At 36.7% G+C, this 22,205-nt stretch overlaps 1 protein-coding gene across 2 annotated transcripts; it reads right to left on the bottom strand.

Annotated features, from left to right (window-relative positions):
* Nucleotides 1–1,568: 1,568 nt before the first annotated feature.
* Nucleotides 1,569–19,448, bottom strand: LOC103711229 (dynamin-related protein 5A-like). 2 transcript variants are annotated; one of them, XM_039131647.1, is made up of 16 exons: nt 19,162–19,448; nt 17,538–17,601; nt 17,326–17,430; nt 16,742–16,843; nt 14,243–14,293; nt 14,080–14,141; nt 13,568–13,658; nt 10,793–10,857; nt 9,557–9,751; nt 9,300–9,419; nt 8,556–8,626; nt 6,450–6,675; nt 5,456–5,506; nt 4,006–4,234; nt 3,502–3,641; nt 1,569–1,856 (listed from the first exon to the last, which is right to left on the bottom strand). In XM_039131647.1, exons 1-16 carry the CDS (start codon nt 19,288–19,290, stop codon nt 1,728–1,730), a joined length of 1,830 nt encoding a protein of 609 aa, XP_038987575.1. In that variant the 5' UTR covers nt 19,291–19,448; the 3' UTR covers nt 1,569–1,727. The 2 variants fall into 2 exon arrangements, with proteins under 2 accessions (XP_038987575.1, XP_038987576.1); XM_039131648.1 differs by lacking the exon at nt 1,569–1,856 and adding an exon at nt 1,866–2,965.
* Between the last annotated feature and the right edge of the window lie 2,757 nt (nt 19,449–22,205).

Raw genomic sequence — 22,205 nt, 5'->3', positions numbered from 1 at the left:
ATAAAATCTGGCATGTAAGCATGAGCAAAATGCAGGTTTAGAAACAAACTTTTATTTTTATGAAATTTGGATGAGTTTAATAGAAAGAAGGTTTGAAAGAAATATGGCAAATAAATAACCCAACATTTGCATGCATCGCATGCATCCATGCAAAATGCATTTACAAGCCAAGCTTTGTCTTAGCCACATTATTGACCCCACATTTGGGCATCAGTAAAATTAGAAATTTTAGGCTGTCGTAGCCAAATCTTAGACATTGCAATGATAGCTTTGCCTTGCTCATCTGGGAAATGAAGAGCTCTCACACTATACTCTTCGTGAGCATGCACCATGGCAGCAACGATGGGTAGCTCGCAATTATGACGCAAGGAATCCGCCTAGATGACATAGCAACGGTATTTTAAGCATTTTTCTACGTTTTGGTGAGCTGTCAACTTCATGAGGAATCAATGGGGCCTGCATATCAGCATTCCAATCTATGTGCATTTAAAGAATGCTGAACATTGAGAGGTCTATCTGGTTACCTCTGCTCATCAATCAAGAAGTTTAGGACTAGATCAAATAAAAAGCGTAAAAGCATGGAAGGCACCTCTTGACATGTGAATATTATCAGAGAGATCGATGGAGAAACCAGCTCGAGAATTAAATCAGTTAATGGCTTCTAAATGAGTTCAGATTCTACCCAACTCCTCTCCCTTTCTACTGCTCCAGTTGAATAATCACCCGCTGTCAGCACCAATCAGCGGACCGAGTCCAAATTACGACAACTGAGGTGAGGTGCCAGCGCCCAACAGGCTGTGTTGTCTTGTCGCGTTCACGACTCTCTCGTTCTGACAGCAGATTGAACCCACCGACTACAACATGCACACGTGCCTCCCCGAAGTGTGCTTTGGGAGTTGGGACGGATGGAAGATATCCATTGATTCTTCTTGTAGAACAGTAGAAAAGAACAAGTTCCGCTACATTCTTGCAACGAGATCCAACCAAAATTATGATTTTCGGCATCAATTAAAATTGCTGCACTTGAAAAAATATTTACGAAGGATCTAAGAAGGGCTAGAGCAGCGAAATAGGCTATAAAAGGCATTTTTTTCCCATTCCTTCCATCAGAAGATCGCAATCGTCTCTCATCATCAACCCAAGGAGAATGCACAAAAGCCCGAAATGGACATCAAAAACATGAGCTACGCCCAAAGTTAAACGCAGTTCCCGTGGTGAAATAGCTTATAAACATGATGGGGTCAAGAAGAAACTCGAACGTTCCAGCGAGATATGGAATGACAATTTTCTAAGGCCCCATAGCGTAATATCAGCTTCTTTCAAAACCTTGCACTGCATGCAATTTTAACATCATACATCTGGAGCTTCAGAACGACCGGAACATTTCAGATGCCACGTGTGTGAATCAGGAAATGTTGATGTCCAGCCCTGAATGGTCGAATTTCCTTTTCGACCGTGCCTGATATTGCTGGTGAAAAGGTACAGCGTTTTAGCAACCTAAACACCTGAAATACCCTTGCTGTTAATGAAAAAACAAAAGGTGCGCCCACCCCCCCCCCCCCCCCCCCAAAAAAAAAAACCCTGCAAGCATATGGAGAGAAACCAATGCTCGCTCTGAAGGCTTTGCCAACAATAAATGAATTACAATATCATCTCCTATATATACTCAGTGAGAAAAAGGAAAACACACAAAGGACAACAAAGAATGTTAATACCCCTAATGGTCTCTACTTGGCCCATGCGACCGCATCAATCTCAGCTTGAGCGTTTCTGTACAGCTCAAGCCTCTTTGCAAGGGCAGATCTACGTTCCATAATTGCAGGGTCCTCATCCAACAATGATGACAACTGCTTATTCTGCACATTTTTAAAATTTTGAATCATCAGAAGTATATTTGGTAAAAGATATCACACCATGCACAGCACAATGGTCACACTTGGTTAGTTAATGATGGTAATTGGAAATTATTATAAAATTTATTTATAGATTTCCACAATGTTAACAGATCAAGAACAAGAAGGCAGGATATATTTTCTTTGGCCGCCTGTAAGTAAAAAAATGCAGAGAAGAAGAAACAAGTACTAACATGGGCCAGTAGTTGGAACTAAGCAATCAAATCAACATGGACACAACGTGGGGGTGCAGCGCTGCTACCATCTACCATGGGTTCATAAAGTAGCTTCTGACAACTAGCTTGGTTTTCCCATAAAGCAGAATATCCAATTTAGTCATAATAAGAGAAACTACGATTTGATAGCACCGAGCATTACAACATACTACCGAAGACTTCATTAAATCCAACAACAAAGCAGACAAGCAGCTTTCTAATTTATAGCAAAATTAGTTTTAAAACAAAGCAAAACAATATGAAACTAGTGCCTTCCTGGAAACATCCTGGTGCAAGATGCTTTGGCTGGCACATGTCCTATGAATAATACTACCCTCTCAATGTGTTCATGTGCAGGTCCCACCTTCTCATCTACTGTAAGAGCATGCAATTGTAATAGCATGCAATGAAAAATTTCTACGAGTGTTTTACACCTCATAATCTCTACTATGCATACATAAGCAACAAGTGTGACCAAACATTTGCATGTGAGCTCATGCTTCCTTTCTATAAAACCTCGCTTCTAATGAAATTACGTAACCACTCTAATTAATAACTAAAAGAAAGAAAAGCATTTAAACTGAAAAAAGTATATCTTGATTTCCTACCAAAAAAAGAGTATATTTTAATGGAATATAATCCATACAATCATGATTGATGGCACATCGAAGCAATTAGCATAGAATACCATTTTAACTCAGACACATTCACAACCATGTGATTTGATCCAACACACCAAACAGGAGGGGTTCCTCTACCAGTGAACAAACTGACCTTTCACTACATGCATCATTCTTAATATCTCCAATAGTAATCAGCCATAATATCATCAAGCAACGGATCACATGTGGAAATGAACTGAAACATTATGAGTTCACTGCAGGGTTAAATTAGCTGTATGATTGAATCAACATAAAACATGGGCAATGTGTCCTCAGAAAAGATAGAAAGCTTGGAAGGAAAAAAGTTCCTTGATTAAGGAATATATGCATCAATTGTAGTACAGAAGTCAAGCCTACCATGCAATATGAAACATGAATGGAAGGATCGACTGATCTAGATTAATTTGCATCACCCAGTTAGAAATGGTGTCTCAAATTACAATTGAACTATAAAGAAAATATCATGCAAAACCCTTAAAATATCTAGTCTGATCAATAATGAAATTCTTGAAAAACATATTAGCTTACTGTAAGCAGACAATTCACAGTAAGAGTTCCAATTAATTTAATCAATAGTTCAGCAAATATGTCTCAAATTACAATCTAATTCTAAAGGAATTGTCATCTCAATTCTATAAAAGATGTGAATTTGTGTTTTTAACTTCACAAGTAGAAGTCATGAGTAAGAGATTATGCATAACTAAACTAACAGTTGAGTAAGACTAATCTCACCTCTTTCGTTCCCAACTCTGTAAAGAAATGATCGAGCAAGGAGCGTTTGGCCTCCCGTACTTGACAATAAACAATAGATTTTGGGATGGAGTTTCGCAAGCTTGCGCAAACCATATTTACGTATGCCAAAACAGTAGTTCCTGTTCATGAAAGGATGAGTCAACTGTCATAAATTATTAAGCACTTGCACATACAGGTCAGATGAAACAACTGATTTCCTAAGCCATAACAAAAAGCAGGGAGAGAGGAAATGGGCTCTAAATTAGACCCAACGTGTCAAACCCATCACATTGACAGGGCATGAGATACGCACAAATTTATCAGAGATCATAAGTGCACTTGCCAAAATAAGACCAGACAATCACTCCAGATGCAATTTTGGGATATTTGGATATTAGAGCATATAAAGGTCCTCCTCCTTAAAGTTTTTAAAAATTGATATGACCCGGAATCCAAACCAGTACAGCTAAAAATCCACATAAATCATTAGTTAAATCAATTTACCTATTCGTCTGAGGTATGAATCATTATATCTATCAAAAATGGAATGTGTTGGATTTCCCCCCTTCTCAATATCTTGAGGAAGCTTTCGGAAGAAATCTACAGTCAGATAACTGCATTCCATGTCAACTAGCTTAAGGGTTGCTTTCTTGCTTTCATCTCTCATTCTGTCCAATGATTCAAAAGCCGCATTTCCAACCTCAACTCGGAGAGTAGGATACTGCTTCAGCTCCTGCAGAACAGGCAAAACAAAATCCTCTTACTGCTTATGAATTTAAACCTAAAATGCTATGCGAGGCAAGAAAAATGAAGAAGGTAAACAAGTTAAACAAAAGACAATTCAATTAATAAAATTTATAATAATTTTTATTTTTTTTGAAAAGGAACGAATTATTCATCATCCACCAATAAGTCATTCATAACATTTCTACTGCCTGATTCCCCTTTCCATTATCTGAGAATACTTTAAGCAAAAGTATCATCAAGACATATCTTTCTTTTAAACATAAAACTCATGAACTAATATATGCGCATTCCATATTAGATATGTAATCTAAAGAGTTTTCTTTGCATCTAAAAATATTAAAACAAGTTAAGCAGGCAAAGTTGAGAAGAAATAACTCATTGATGATGAAGAAGATATTATTTAATATCCTTTCTTCTAGGAGGGGACGGATGAATGAAGAAAAGATGCTGCAGATACCATCAAGATCCCTGAGCATAAAGCAGTTCCTGAGAGGCATCTAACTCTGAATCCATCAATTTCCTACATCTTACACGGCAAGTCTAACAGCATTTTGCAATCTAGCTCCCCACAATATCCTTATATTGCATTATAATCACAACAAATTTAGAATTTATTTTGTTTAAAATTAGCAAATACTGGCAAAGCACTTCCTCAATGAAAGAACCAAACATCAAAATAAGACAAAGGAGTGGCTAATCTATTAATCCCAAATCCTGTATCATTTGTACTCCCCCATAAGTAACCCATGCATCTCATTATAACCTTCAACCTCCAAGGATCAAATTCTGATCCATCAAAGTTTCAAGAGGCTTTATGACAGGCTCCAGAGGGATAGTGACCATCTGAATCAGTACTTCTGATCAAGGTATCTTCACAAAGGAGGTGCTTGCTTTAAAACCTGAAAGACCAGTTGGCAAGTAGGTATCTAGTTTCTTGATTAGACAATTATAAGCTCATGCAGCCTATTTGTCTTCAAGTAATAAGCATTTATACACCATAGAGCTAATGGGATAAGAAAAGAAATTTTAAATTATTTTTTTGAGAAAATTCCTTCATGTAAGTAATAGTGGTAATGACCATATAATCAGAAAAACTATTTGACAGTGGAACTTTGGACAAAAAGACAACATGGCAGCATACAAAAGCAAATTATTGACAAAGCGAAGCAGCAAATATTCTGATGGCTGAGCATGGAGAGAAACTTACCACAGTCTCATTGATAGCCTTGTGAACGAGATCCTTCAATATAGCATGAACCTGGAAGCATGCAACAAAGAAATTTACCATTCATTGCCGTGACAAATTTAAAATAGTGATTGATTAAAGAAATCAACAACATATCAACTTCAAATGTCAATATGCAGGAAGAATCATTAAATACAGTTTCATATAACAAACGCTTCAGAATAATTGACAGTTTTAACAGGAAATTAAAAACAAACCACATAGGACAGTTAGATCATGGGACTGAATCAATTTTATTCATCAAAGAAAATAATGAAACAAAGAAGGATAGCTTCCATGGGATCATTAGAAAGTTTGGTTTGTACTTGTATTTCGTGAGGTTATGTAATCTCATATTCAATTTGAGTTTGCATTTTCCAACATTTTGTGCACTTTCCTGATATGATCATTGTCTTCCATGTTTGAAAATATGGTTTTGCTTTTGGTCAAACCATTTCCAGTTCCTCTATTCCCCTACATATGGATTTTTCAGTAATAATTTTTTACATTTGTTTCCCAAATTGACACTTCATCTTCTCAACTTCTACTTATCATTCAATAAACTTCCACAAAAAGTTCAGACATGACAATAATTTACCTTAGCATTTTAACATCAAGAAAGCATAAGTGGAGTTTTAGAGTAATTTCTTAGTGGGAGATATATGGGAATAGAGAACACAATTGAATAACTCATAGAAGGCATCAGATCTTTACTAAACCACATTTAATAATTACTACCACAAGTACATTAAACATACAAGCAATTAGTCAGTGCTTCGAATGCCGAGGCCTTCCATACAAATATCTATGTTGACATAAATTGAGGATCTAACCTCTGCCGAAAGAGTATGATCAGAGGAAGAACAGGAAAACATCCACCAATACAAAAAATCAAAGAGGCTTGGCACAAGGAGAGAGATAATTGAACTTCAACATTACATAAGAGTGGAAAAGAGCTGTAAGATTAAGCTTTTACCGCATCAACAGCTGCCTCAGTAGGACCTCTAATACAGACCAGGGAAGATTCAATAAGACGGCGGTATCCTTGCTCAGGTGCTATCAAGTGAGGTTGGTATCCATCAGCCTCAGTGATAAGTTTTCTTACATTCTCCATCGAGAGATGCTTGTCGAAGTGCAGCCTCTTCAAAGCTGCAGGGAGTTGACTGTCAAAGACATTGTAGATCTTTTCACCACCTGGGCGCCTGTGGAGTTTAACACATCGTTGATAAAATCAGAGAAAGCAAATAAGCTGAACAAATGTGGAATGTGGATAACATATTACCCTATCAATCTAGCTGATGCAAATGTCTAAAGAAAATATAAAACACAAGTTCATCATCCTAAAGATCAATCACACATAAACAGAAAGGACACTAGTTTTTGTATTTAAAAAATATAGTTTTATGGCCAGGAATCCAGAACTTTAAGATTACCAAAGGAATATGCATTATCTGACAATACAAATTAATAAGAATTTAACTATTTCCAGTTTCCTGGATTTCATTAGAATTTTATATCTGAATTAGGTTTTAAACTAGTGTACATGTATGCACAAATGCAACCTTTAAACAAGCATATCACACAAAAGAACATATAGTGGCAGACATGCATGGCACATGCATGCAATTTTTGTATGTCCATGAGAAGAATTTAAGGACATGATAACTTGTCCAAGACTCTATACAAAGCTAAGAGTAGATTATCACATTAGAAGCATCTATCAAAGATTTATATCAATACAAAGCAATTAAAAATGATGATCAGCATATGAATATATTTTCTTATATAAATAGGTTGTGCTCTAGTTCATGTTTGTGCTTTCATATTTTTCCAAAGACATTCTAACAAAAAAGAAGACATTGTTATGATGATCCTTATAACATATATTACCATATTGTTAGAGACTTGGCTTACATTGAGTTTTACTTTGTTGCATACAAATGCTGTATACATGTGTATTGTGCCCACATGCCTTACATAAGGAGAGATGGCCTCCATGAAATATCTAACTGAACATTCTCTTGTAACCTTTTCAATACTTGCCCCTCAAGTTGCAGAGTATCTCTAGGGCAATTCGTTAGCTTCTGAGGCATTGACTGCTAACCACAGCAACCTATTGACGTGGGAATTATGCAACCAAACATCAATAAGTGTCTACAACTATGAACACGGTCATATTGTTGCTGGAATCCAGCAATCTGATTACTTGCAATAGCTAAAAACATGTTTAGAATGACAAATTCCTTGGGCTTTGGGGAGTCAAATGTTGAGAATACAGATCATTGGTCCCCTTCGACTAATAGATCCACAATAGAGTTACTTCACAACTTCTAATCTGCAAGAGATAATGCTTAAGTTTCTTGCCCTTGTATTTTAAAATCTCACTGAAAAGACTTACCACAATAATTTAATCAAGCAAGTTCAACCCAAAGGTTCTCTAAGTAAGAACCGTTTGATGATCATTTATTCAATGAATGGATGGAATGTAGAGAAACATGTCCTTTGTTCAAACTGAAAGAAGAAAAATCGGTTGATCGAGGAAATCCCTGTTTGAATTAGTATTATTATTTTTGAGTCCAGTTGCAAAGTCTGAATAGTACATAGTAGGAATGAATCATAGTTTTATTTTCTTGATCTATTCTATACGTTCCATGCTTCAGATACCAGAATAAATATCCAACGAGGTAGAATCATCTTGATAGAGATGAGATGCGCATTTCCTATATTATCAATAAGATCAATTATAACAAGTCACACAAATACCGAAACAAGTAAATCCCACGGTCAAACTACCAAAATGGCCTAGAAATCCAACTCTATCTTGAATAAAGTAATTCAACCAATAACTTTAAAACCTTAACCACCAGAAGTACGAGCCAAGATTACATAACACCATGCTCTGAAAAAAGGAATGCTACAAAAATAACTTATTCACCGAAAATAGATGTTATCCAAGTTCAACTGCAAAAGAGGCATGCAAACAACAAACAATAAATTGAGAAATAGGTTGTAAGATGAATATGAGAGAGACAAAGAGCAAGAGAGATTGCCTTAGAAACAAAAAAAGGCTTAAGATACGTACACGCCATCGAGATGCTCTTTGTAAATTCCATCAAAAATCCGACAGATCTCCATAATCGAGTATAGTTTCCCCTGCACATAGGTGCAAACAATCACAACCGCTTTTTATGAAGTACAAGTTAGATGTAAATAATAAAAGAAATATGGTCATATAAGAAGCAGCTTCAGAATATCCCAGATGTATCCTTTTATACCGGCTATCTATAGTTCATATGACATCAAAAGAATTGGATTAGGAGAAAAAAAATAAAGAAATACTGTTAACCTAGTTTGTGAATTATGATCATATGATTTAAATACATGAAATAAAAGTAATTTATTAAGAACACGAGTATGGGACAAGTAATACATAATGAAGTTTCTGGGCTTTGACCAATTCATAACTAATTTAGTACCAACTAACAGGATGATTTTGCCAAAATAACAGAACAACTCATGACTCAAGATTTTCTTGGGCAACACTAGTAGCATCACCATTACATTACTTATAAATATTCCAACAGCTGTCAGTGCATCACCAATTTCAGATGGCACCTCAATCAAGCCAAGTCACGGACAAAACATTCATTGAAAACTACTAGAGGAGAAACTATGATTGATATGATGGGTGAGAGATTGCTGTGCTAAAAGATCAGTCAATGCACCAAAAAAATCACTCTCCACTATATTGTGCATTGTAGCAAGAGAAGCAAGAATAAGTACTGAAGCCTATGCAAAGTATGAATTGATTTCAAGGAAGTCTTACACCAGCATCCGTAGCAATGGGTTTTCCAAGACGATGGAGCTCAGCTTCGAGCTCAGCAATAGTTTTATTTATAAGAGACTGGATGCCTGGGATTCGAGATTTGATCACTTGTTCCAGATGCTGCAAAATGACATCTATATGTAAATCTTTAAATGCAATTATAATTCAAAGCCAGAAGGAACTTGTACCATCCTTGTCTGTCTCGAAACAAACCAAACAAAAAAAAAAGCAAGAAGGAAAGATATTAGCTGCCATGCCTTTGAAAGCATCTTCCCTAGATGCTCTGAACCCATCCTATGAGCAAGACGCTTATACTCTGGTGTATTTGCAAAATACTCTCGCTCTCTACGCCTAGCAGCAATCATGTCCACACTCTTGTTAATGTCAGCTTGTGAGCGATTAACAACACCAATCCATGGAAATTGCAGTTTGTATGATCTTCCTTCCAATATCTAAGAAATCAAAAACACGAGACCAATAAGTGTTGCTAACAGTGATAAGTACATAAGATATTCATAAGGTATAATGAGAATGGCAAGGTTACAAGTTTGAAAACAAATATAAAGCAAAATATGACAAATATACAAAGTACTCATTCGTAGCATGAATTTGGATTTAGTTGAAATGGTAAATGAACTTAGATAACATATAGCTCATGAGTGTTTTCACAACATATGAATAAGCTGAATATGATACTATGCATGTTAAAAAAATTTCAAAAGAGATTCAAAGCAGAATAAAGCAGACATTTGTATTACTCATCTAAAGTATAAACCTCTATCTATTTGAAATAATAGATGAATTGTATTGGAGGATCAACTTGTATGTAACTAATATGTGCCATACTTTGAATTGAATTTTGTTAAGGAAATATGTATTTGAAACTCAAATCAGCAAAGAGACACACATACAGACAAAATAAATAAATAAATAAACTCCTAAGAAGTAACTAAAACAAGAATCTCAACAAACAGTGACAAACAAGCATAATAAAACCTAACCCGAATAATTGGATTTAAGAAAGCCTATCAAAACCAGCCAGCAAAACAGCACAGTACTAGGACCAGATAACCAACATTTATCTGAACAGCATTACCAGGAGGCACCACAAAACTTGGACAATCAAGATCAAATAAGATTATAAGATTACAGAAAAAAAAACAAACTTTGTATAAACAATTTGCTAAAACATTAAAAAATAAAAAAGATTTAATATTCCAATGTTCAATAACTAAATAATAATGGGCAAAAACCATTATAATTATTTGATTAAGGGAAAGATCCAAAACATTTCTAACTTAAAATTTCACAACCTCAACCACAGCTACACCAAAATGATTTATGTCATGCTGCCACAAAATTTTCAGGAATATAACAAATAATCCCATTAAAAAAAAAGCATGAGCATCACAATAAACAGAAATGTTTTAAAAATCAAAAGCATTTTATTATAACTGATGGGAGAATTGTGCCAAGAAAAAGAATCAACTTACATCAACAGCATCAGTACCCTTGTCCATTAGATCAATCTTAGTCAGGACACCAAATGTCCTCTCTCCTGAAATCAAAAAGAATATTTGAAGAATTGAACATTATTTGGGTGGCCACTAGTTCATTAAATTGAGCATCATTCAAAATGGGTACACTGAATTTTCAAAGACAGGAATCATTCATATTACTTGTTTGACAATGCCCTGCATGGTCTCAACTAATAAAGTCAGTGATTTGAACTTAAAAGTATTACATTAGAAATGTCTTTAGTTGAAGAAAAGTAATTCCACCTCATTAAAGGCGAGAAGAAATAGCAAACGAGAGAGTCAAGTGTGAGCTGATTGTATATCAGCTTGATATGGTTTCACTTCATTAGTAAACGACCTAAGGTTTAGCTTCAAATCTAAGCTCAACATATAAATGATCAAAGCTTGAGATTTTCGCATCTGACTCCTGTTTGCCTTGATTTATCTTGAACTATGTATAAATGACAAATAATTTATTACCTTAGCGATTATTCATAGATAAAAATCCATTTCAATGTTTATTACATGTGAGATGGAATGCATTTCAGACATTTGATATTAATAATCTAATGACTTCACTGTTAACATCCTAAATAAACATATCATCCATTATGTCTAGACCTAGCAAAAAAGACCAACTCCATGTATGAAAGCCTTAAAAGGACCTTTATGTCACAGCCTCACCAAAAGAGTCTAGAAAATTCACTCAAACTCTACATGGACTCCAGAAACTTCCCAACACTCTATAGATACTTCAGCTATTTCTAGATGTCTCTAAGACATTTCTAGTGCTTGTAACTATCTTGAATCCAGATTGTTCTAATTGTTGGATATGTGACAAGTAGCGCAATCCTAGCCACTTTAGCCCTTATTCTAGGGCTTTTGCAACCCAACTGCTCAAAGTAGAGAGATACCTAAGAGAGAAAAGTCCCCAACAGCATCGTACTCTCCTTACTTTGTAATAGAAGCTTTCCTTTGCCCACTAACCCTTCCACTCCCTCTCTCTTGCCAGAGGGTTTGCAACTTTGCATAAGAGAGAAAAGGCTTAATTGGCTACATGGAGGTAGTCTGGGCGTCATACAAGCTTTGGACAGGGCAAAATCCACAAGTCCATGCATTAAGCACTGTTGTTCATGAACGAATCAAAGCTTGATTTAAAACAGTTCAGCAAGCTTAAGCTTGGCTTGGAATCAATTAAGCTGAGCTTGAATTCAGCTTGACTATGACAAAATTTAATCTTGAGCATGGCATGGCATGCCTGAGCTTGGCCTATCTACACCCTGAGAAGTGCATAAAAAACATAAGGTATCAATTAAAAAGCCTCCAAAATACCACAAAGAGACAAGATAGCAATATTGGATATTACAACAAAAGGGACTAAACAGGTGTTCAATTGGTCAGATAATGAACTAGAAAACTATCAATAGTTGAGATATGGCTGTGGTTTTAGGTATCAGCAGAAACTTGATCATTAATCAAGTCTAAATGATCAAAGCCAATGGCTGAACTTGAATCTCACAAGGTAAAATATCAAAGGAAAATGGCCCTGAGATCAGAGATTTAGTTGCAATGAATGCTCAACCGTTGGGTGCTCTTTCCTGTCTGACACTTATATCAACAATTTCACAAACGAATCCAAGTTTCAATGTAACCATATCTAACTTGACCAAACATAGTTTTAACCAGAACTAATTTATTTTAATCAAAATAATAATAAGAACAATATTATGCACCTCTTGTCATGCGCACAGGAAAACTTCTGACGCTTGACAAGAAGGGATTACCACAATTCCAAAATTGGTGCTATACATGACATAATCGTTTACTACTAAATTGCCAGGTCAGCTTTAATAAGACCAAAGAACTTTGGATGTACACAAAATGTACGTTCTAAAGCATTTTCCTATTTTGGTGCTAATTTGAAATAGTTCTAGCCATTGCTATAAACCTTTATCGCACTGTCTATAATTAGCAAACATCATAACAACTTCCTTCCAAATGTAAAACAAACCAATTTCCTCCAAATAGGCTACCCAAGCAACTTAACTAGTCCACCTCCCTGACCAAGCAACCCAGTCCACCTATATTTCAAGTAAAATTCGTGTTTTTCTACTAACTTTCCTCAAGATAGAAGCTCAATCAATAACTATTGCCATTCAATGTAGTTTTATCACAAATTTTTAATTGTCAAGATGTCCTTTTGTAATTCAGTGCAGAATATTTGAAAACAGAGATATTAGTGATCTAAATAATTATAAATTCCATGTGAATGTCCCATTACCATAACCATTAGTCCATATCCAACTCACAAGAGTCAGTTCAAAAGTTTCCACATTGCAATTGAATCCATGCCAAGCTTTTTGCCTTGCCACCAGTGGCGAGTGCAACCATGCATGGATAGTGATATGAGATCCACAACGCATGATGCAGCAGACCCAGTGATTCACTCGTCTGCACGCAGACATGAGGGATTTGTGCATCATGTGCTCGGGGCACCACATGACCATCCACGTGGGGTTGCAGTTGCCGCCAGTGGCAAGGCAGAACCGTTCCTTCTTTATGACTACAAAATAAGATAAAAATGAAGGAAAATATAGTTATATAGATCACTAATATCTCTGTTTTTAAACATTTTGCGCTGAATTAAAAGACATCTTGACAATTAAAAATTCAAGATAAAACTACATTGAAGTATACCAATCTATCATGTAAACATCCTTCGTGCATTCAACACAACTATTGTAAACATACCTTTAGGGTCTACTTCACGGGAGATTTTAATTGCATCAGATGTGGCAAGATCCTGATTGGCTGGCGAAATTGCCAGAATTATAGAATTAGGCTGCAAGTCAAAGTCAAAATGTCAATCTCACTTTGTATTATCACTTGTTAATCCATGTGAAATTCATAACTTAAGCATAGTGCCATCAACAACAAGGCATCCATCATGGTGCACAAAAGCTAAATGTATATACACAGTAAACTAAAATAGAAATGCATACAAAACAAAGACAACCCAACATGAATATTTAAGTGTACCAAGATGATCATACAAGAAATGGAAGAGAACCTAAATGTTGCACAAGGAGAGATATATTGCACATGCAAATGAACTGCATGCATGTTCATGTTTGTCCAATAGCCATATGAGAAATGCATGCCATACAATGGTGTTCAACATGAACATTTACTGCAAAATATCTGATGATTATAAAATAAAACCTAAACAACATCATATATGCGGAACTTTTGATGAAAATTACCTTTTCAATAAATGAGCGAACCATGTTCTCAATATCAGCCACAATGCTTTCAGGTTGACCCTCTAAAAAGTCATGATAAATTAATTAGCATTCCAGAAAATGATCATTTGATATAGATGAAGGAAACATTACAAATTTCTAAAAGGAATGGCAAGTGACTTACCAACAGCTACCTTTGTCAGTCCAGGAAGATCAATAAGAGTCAAGTTTACAACTGTCCAAGTTGAAATTCTTAGTGTTAGAAGCCAAATTTCAATTCTAAATTCATAGAGGAGAGTATAATCTAGTGTAAGAACAGACATGACTAACCATACTATTATACCTCACATAAACTACAAAAATTAGCACACTTGTAATTTGTCACCAGTTTATTTCATCTCTTTGCATAAGCAAGCAATAAATGGCATACCACCAATGGCGAAAAGTTTAGGATTTCATGAAGTTATCAGACAGTAAGTGACCTTTACTTCCAGGACAACCAACAAGATTTACCCAGATAATGTGGGTTAGGGGTTAAGATTAATAGCCTTCCAGCCCACATTCCTATTAAGGGATACCTTCTTTTCTATTAAAAACACTTCAAATATTTATTCAAATTATTAGATACAATGATGACTCTATGTTCCCAATACACCCAGCATGCTTATCAAAACCACCTGGGACCATCTTAAAAATACCTCATTTATGACAAGGTCTACTTCCTGCCAATGAAACTTTTACAAAAACAAGTCTGGCAAGCTCCATGCAAATCACTTTGGGCCACCTTTTACTATCAGCTCGACACAATGCTAGTCTCCTATCTTATAGGATCTCACCTTTTAAAATTCTCACTATTTATCCTATTATTCATCCTCTATCAGTAAAAATAAAAATTTTACCAAAAGGATAGATTAAGTCCAGAGATGCCAAAGGAGATTTTGGTAAAAGAATATTTTGACAGGAACACCGACTTTACTTTCTTATTTGATACATGACAGCATAAATTCCTATTTTGTCTAGTCAAATGAGAGATACCATAATGATGATTTTTATACTAAATCTATCATTTCTCTTTCCCTCACATGTCCTGGTTCCCAAAGCACATTGTCGCCATCACAACTACATGTAGAATTGACATTATTAATGAACAACCTTATGCCAACATATGCCAGCCATGTTCTCTTAAAACATACGTTCTTGCCACACCATCCAGCCCATTATTAGCATGACTAAAGTCCTAGATTACATATTATAGTTCAATAAGCTTTCATAAACAAACATATCATCCAAGCGATGATGACAAACAACTATACAAGACAAGATTTTAAATCTCATGGGATAGGGCCATCCCGATTTTTCTGTAGAATGGGGCACGCTATTGTCCTACCTTGGCCTAACACTTGAGGCAGGGGATGTCACAGGATGCCCTAACTAGGATGCCAGAACACTAATGGGACAGTCGCATCTTGACAATTGCAACGCCACCTCATCCCGTCATCCCATGGGACATCCCACCAGTATTTGAAACATATTCACACAAAAAGCCTTAGAATCAGCTTCGTGCACAGATGTAATGAAAAATGGGAGTATTGGTAAAGAGAAAAAGTTAGAAAGGCTAGTACCAACTTGCACCATTCCATATTCATATGACTGAACACACCAAACTGCATATTATGCCACTACTCTGTCATCACTGCCACATCAAGCAGTCTAGCTGCAGCCTAGCCCTAGTGCGTCTAGCTTGCCACCAGATTGTCAAAGCAATGCCAGTAAAATCAAAACTCATATTAAAGTGCAATAACATGAGTTCAACATGTGCTCCAATTCTGTGGTAGTCATTTAGCACAAAAGAATGCATATGTGAACCTCTTCCTCTACTTATGTAACAATTTACAAGTTGAGTTGATCAAGGTGCCACTTTCAACTTCTGCAATCAAATTTAGCACTTCTGGAGAGGAATATATAAGTTTCCATAGTTGACATGCATCTTGAAATGTCTTCAAATCGCTCGCCCATTTAACTAAAAGGTATGCATTTCGCATCTAGTGTCAACACTACATAGTTTTGGGAGGATAGATGGTTAAGGCAGCATAATTGCCAAAAGGTTGCCTTATATCTACTTGGCACCGATTCAGCAAAACATGGCTGGTTGAGAACCAGTAATAAGAGTTCCCCATGTTAATGATTTATACATTGATCCATTCTGCAAACCCCATATAAACGAAACAAGGCACACTGAACAAGATTTGTGTTTCCGAGTCTTGTATGGGTGGTTCCATAGATCATCTCAATGCCCTATGACACCTAATATCTCCAAAGAGATGACAAAACTTCAAATCAGGAATTATATAAAAAAGGTCACTTAATTCATTTATATACAACCATGTATATGGATGTATATTAAGATTCGCCGTCTTGGTACCGGACTCCGTACTGATGCCACAGTAGCACAGTGTCAGTACAGTACGATACAGAATTTTTTTGGTGTACCGAATGTGGATACCGGTACCAAACCGGTACAGTACAGTACGCCCTGTACCGCCAGTTCGAGCCGGTACGGTGTACCATGATGTATATGTATATGCCTATATATGAAATAGCCGTTCTGTTTATTTGATGATTTTTAGTGTACTAATCTGAAAAAAAATGGAAAGTATCTAAGCAAACAGCCACAGTGCCTCACCATTAGGAGAGTATATACTCAAATGAATTGGAACTGGAGAAATTTGCTTGGTGCGACCAGTCTCTCTATCAGTTTCATCTTGGATCTCCTTCCTCACAGCGGCTGCAAGAACATGACAGAGATTTGCAGGAAAGAAAGTATAAGGATAATATAATTCTGTTAAACAAATAACAGAAAGTAAAAGAAATCCACCAAAGAATTTATTTGAAAGACATTGAACATGAAAAATAATCCACTGGAACAACATATGAAGAAAATGATGAAAGGAAATAGTGTCACTTAGATGAGTTTCTGCCTATCTCTATCAACGCAAGAACCTTTCAAAAGCAATAATATTTTCCATTAAAGATAAACAAACTCTAAAATATACTCAAGATATTAATTCTACAGGCATCAAAAGTGGAGAACCTGTCGCTACTTCAACAAAGAAAGTCTCCAATTTTTAGCTAAAAATAGTGTTATGAATGATTAGATGTTCTTGTATGTTTCAATTAAGAAGATTCATACACTTAGGTCCACATGCTTTCTGCTTAAATAAAATCAAATTTAGACATGATCCTCGTCTGTCAGCAAGATAAAATTACCAAAATCTGTGAATCTCTTTCTTGGAAGGTGCATAAACTCTGCATACTCTCTCCCTTCATCTATCCTATGAAGCTGCAGCACAAGTGGACGTCGTGTAACAATCCCTGTGAAATTTCATTGACATAGTTTGCTCGATACTTCAAAGAATGTCCAGACATAGAGCTATTGAACATACAGTTCATGGAATAAAAGCAGGGGTTCAATATATTACCTGAACCTCTAGGCAGGAAGTCCTTCCCAACTATGCTTTCCAACACTGAAGATTTACCAGAGCTCTACAAAACATTGCAAAGTGACACCATGACACCAGATATACCATATACTATCAAACTATGCTTAAGAATAGTTAAATTTGTTTAAAGTACCAATAAAGCACTATATGAGATCATGTGAGAGTAAAATTATGAATTTAATATATAATAATAACTCTAAATCTTAGAATGTCACATTCTCTAAAATTAAAGAGTTGGGACTCATGGTTTTGCTAGAGTTAAGTAGATAACAGACACTGGAAGATTAGATAGCTAGAGAGTTTAATTATCTTTGGGAACTTCCAAAGCAACTCTTGGATCATGAGTATCTCCACTGCAAAGGGATCAAAACTTGATGCAGATGCATAGGTACAAAACGCTTGGAATGTTGCTCTGTCGTGCGTAAGGAATCACGTATGTTTGCACATTTAAGTGAAATTGTGGAAGGAGGGAACGGAGTGCTACTTATTTCCATTTCAACTTCATAAAAATTATTTAACTCAATCTTACAGAGATACCGATGATTGTGCATGTCTCAGTCAAAAATTTTAATGTCACTTGGTATATCCTCTACAATGAAGTTTATGAACCAAGAACCGACATATCAAGTAATAATAAAACCAAGATGAAGAAACGAAGAATAGCAAAAAAAAAAAGCATACTACTTGAACTACATATCATTAGTTTTCTTTCTCTTCTCTCGTTTCAACGTTAATATCTTGTTTGAACCGGAGAGGCTGGGGTCCAGAGTTGTAGGCATCACTTTGGAGGGTATCAAGAATGACAATGGCAGTTCAAAGAAGTCATTCAAAGCTTAAGAAACTAATGTATTACGGGCATTTTGAACGAAATGAGATGAACAGGTCGAAAAGATATCCTCGATGTTAAAGGAGACAACTCTAGCATCATCAAACGAGAAAAGGTATGGCTAACAGTGGAAACTTTCCAAATAGCTGTGGAACGAGTCTGACTTGAACAGAGAAATAGCTAGAGTCTGTGGCTCCCAAAGAATCACAAATGTTCCAGAAAATATTACGCAGGAAGAATCCCAAATTACTTGTCGTAGGAGTTTAAACTATAATAGTACAGGATGGGAAAAAGCAACGGAGAACCGGGTCAAATAAAAAAAGCAAAGAAATGTACAAAAAAAAAAAAAAAACAAGAAGCAAACCAAGAAAATGTTTTAGATTTAAAAGCAAGAAGTATAGAGAGTAGATCATACATGGACCAAAACTACGTCATTGAAACTAGATGACAAAAGCAGGAGAGGGCCCGGGGAGAAACTTTTCACCATATTGGCAATAGTTTAAAAAGATTCAATCAGCAGGCACAAACAGGACCAGAACCGGTCCCATAATACGAAATCAAACATCAGCAAACGCAAAAAAGCACATAGGAACCATCTTGACATTCAAATCTGAAAAAATAACGTCGAAACAGCGAAGATCTCCCACCTCGAACCCAAAAACCAAAGATCCAACCAAGTAAACCCCAAAATCTGCAGCAATGCGCAAGAGATCACTCAGATCTCACCGAAACAAGCAAAGACGCGACGCTGATGAATCAAGATCTTGAAACCCATACCTGCCCCCCGACGACGGCAATCGCCGGCAGCGAATCCCATAGCGTCGGCAGCGCGCTCTCCTCCCCGTGATCTCCGAGGGCAGTGCAAGCCCTCTGCAGCTTATTCACCAAAGAAATCAAATTCTCCATCCCGTCTCTCGCCCTCCCTCGCCCAGAACGCTATGAAAGGACACCTTCAACGTAAAGAACTCTCAGATCCCGACCGGATCCCAGCAAACGGATAGAAACTCGCTCGAAATCGCAGCTGCGGCCTTCAAAAAGAAGAAGGGGGAGAGAGAAGGCGATTGCAGGCTGGCTCGATTGTTTTGGAGGGCGACTCAGCCACAGTCATCAGCTGGATTCAGGAGGGGCTGAGGGGTGAGGGCTCAGACCACCCCTTGGTTCGGGACATAGGGATGATGTGTGGAGTTGGGATGGCTATTCAGGCCAAACATGTATTTCAAGAAGTCAATGGGGCAGCCGACTGGGTGGCTGCCTTTGCGGCTCATCATTCAGGATACACCCTGTGGGTGGGGGAGGGGGAGCTGCCTCTGGCTCTCCGTGAGTTAGTATTTTTTGACTTTATTGGATGTATTCGTACACGTTTTGTATGAAAACCCGCTTTTAGCCAAAAAAAAAAAAAAAAAAAAAAAAAAAAAAAAAAGAAAAAAGAAAAAAGAAGAAGAAGAAGAAGAAGAAGAAGAAGAAGAGAGAGAAGGCGATTGGCAAGCGAATCGCGGGCCGGCTGTAAGGGAGCTTTCAAATTTTTTTTGTTTTGTTTTTAAAGGCTCGAGGAGTATGTACCGCGGTACTTGATGGTACGGATGGGACGATGGGGACCGTCCGATAAAGTGGTTCTTGGTTTCTTCCTGCTCCTGGGGCCGGTGAGTCGTTTCGCTATCGCGGCGCCAGCTTTAATCATGCGGTCGGCTGGTCTCACGGGTTGAGTCATTAGCTTTCGCATTTCCTCACCGTGCCCGGGCTACTCGGAAGCTTTTATTAGCCTTTTTATTAGCATCATTTTTTTTTGGGTTTACTGCCATGGTCACAAGAATGGGCGTGGCAGGATATTCTATCTAAAACTTCAAATATTTTTTAAAATTTTAAATAGAATAGTATAAAAAAAAATTTAATAATTTTTATTAAGAATATAATAAATATTATATATTTTTTTTAAAAAAATAAATACTCAACTAAATATAAATCATATTAAAACATAATATTTTTTATAATTAACAAAACATGCAAAACTCATTTTTTTTTCGAGCGTTAGCTGCCTTAAAAAGATATTTTAATCCTTGCACGAACCAACCAAACCATCTTTTTCATGAAGTTTTGTTTCTTCAACGAGCAGTTGTTAGAAACTATAAAATTGAAAGCATGATGAACTTTATTTGTTGACAACGTAATTCTTGAGTTAATAGGATCATTGCCGTCGAGACTTTTGGTAAATCTTCACACCTCTTTAATTTACTTGATGAGCATGCCATCAGGAGGAAAGATAGAATTGTTGGCCGAGTCCCACCTTATGTGAGGTGGGACCCATCAATTTAAATAGAGAGAAAAAAGAGAGAAAAAAAAAAGGAAACAAAAAGAGGGAAAAGAGGGGTTAGGGTTCATTATTCTATTAGAGGGTGGATGAGAAGAAAAAAAAAGGGTAGCCATCTTGGGAGAAGTGCTTGTGGAATCCATCAAGGAGGAGATGAAGATCTTATTCAAGGCATCTCAAGAGGAAGAAGAACCTTGTGCAAACCTACACTCGGTGAGATTGTTCTCATTTTATTATTGGAGCCTAAACTCTTTTCATATAAACTCTTTGTTTGTGATCCAAGGAAGAGATCCTTGATGTATGTGATCCTCTAGCTTAGCCTAGAGAAGATACTTTGTAAGCCCATTATTGTTGATAGTGGAGGTTTGTGGTGGACTTAGGTCCGGTGGTTTTTTCCCCTCATATTGGAGGGTTTTCCACCTAAAAATTCTTGTTGCTTTCTTGTGGTTTGATTTTTTTGGTAGTTCTTACATTGATTAATTATTGTGGTATTCTCATTCTGCTTACACAAAGATAGGAAAGTTTTCATCTAGTGAAGGGGTCTTTCCTAACAAGTGGTATCAGAGCAAGGTTTTGTGCCTACAAGGTATTTGATAAAATTCTTGTGTGACTCGAATGGAGAATTCTATGGGAGGCATGATTAAATTGACATCTTCCAACTATGCCATTTGGAAATCTAGGATGGAGGATATCCTTTATTGTAAGGATTTGTATGAACCTATCCATGGAGATGAGGCTAGGCCAAAAGAAAAAACTGACAAGGAATGGGAGATAATGAATAGAAAGACAGTTGCACAAATTAGACAATGGGTTGATCAGACTGTGTTTCATCATGTTGCTCAAGAAACCAATGCCTTCTCTTTGTGGAAGAAATTAGAGGCCATGTATGAGAGAAAGACTGCACAGAATAAAGCTTCTTTGATTAGGAGGCTTGTCAACTTGAAGTATAAAGATGGGAGAAGTGTGACAGAACACTTGAATGACTTTCAAGGCTTGGTGAATCAGTTGACTACTATGAAGCTTGTCCTAGATGAGGAGTTGCAGGCTTTGTTACTTCTTAGTTCTTTGCCAGACAGTTGGGAGACTCTTGTAGTGTCTCTAAACAATTCTGCACCTGACGGCAAGGTCATTTTAGATATGGTAAAGGATAGCATGCTAAATGAAGAGGTTAGAAGAAAGGAACAGGGAATATCTCCTGAAGCTGAGGCTCTTGTGACAGAAAGAAGAGGTAGAAGCAAAAGCAAGCATCCTTACAATAGAGATAAATCCAGGGGCAGGTCAAAGTTAAGGAAAGGCATAAAATGCTATCATTGTGGCAAACTAGGACACATGAAAAGAGAGTGCAGAGCATTGAAAAGAGAGCAGAACACAGAAAAAGGTGAAGCAAAGACAAAGAAAAAGGATGTTACAGCAGTTGCAGCTGATGCAGATGTCATTGTTGTTAGTGATGGTTGTGTCAACCTTGCATATGAAGATAGTAACTGGGTGATTGATTCCGGTGCTTCTTTTCATATCA

This window comes from Phoenix dactylifera, chromosome 11, assembly GCF_009389715.1.
Source record: "Phoenix dactylifera cultivar Barhee BC4 chromosome 11, palm_55x_up_171113_PBpolish2nd_filt_p, whole genome shotgun sequence".
In the NCBI taxonomy this organism is placed as follows: Eukaryota; Viridiplantae; Streptophyta; class Magnoliopsida; order Arecales; family Arecaceae; genus Phoenix; species Phoenix dactylifera.
Note: the sequence above shows the minus strand (reverse complement) of the source record. Positions and strands in the feature narration are given on the sequence as shown.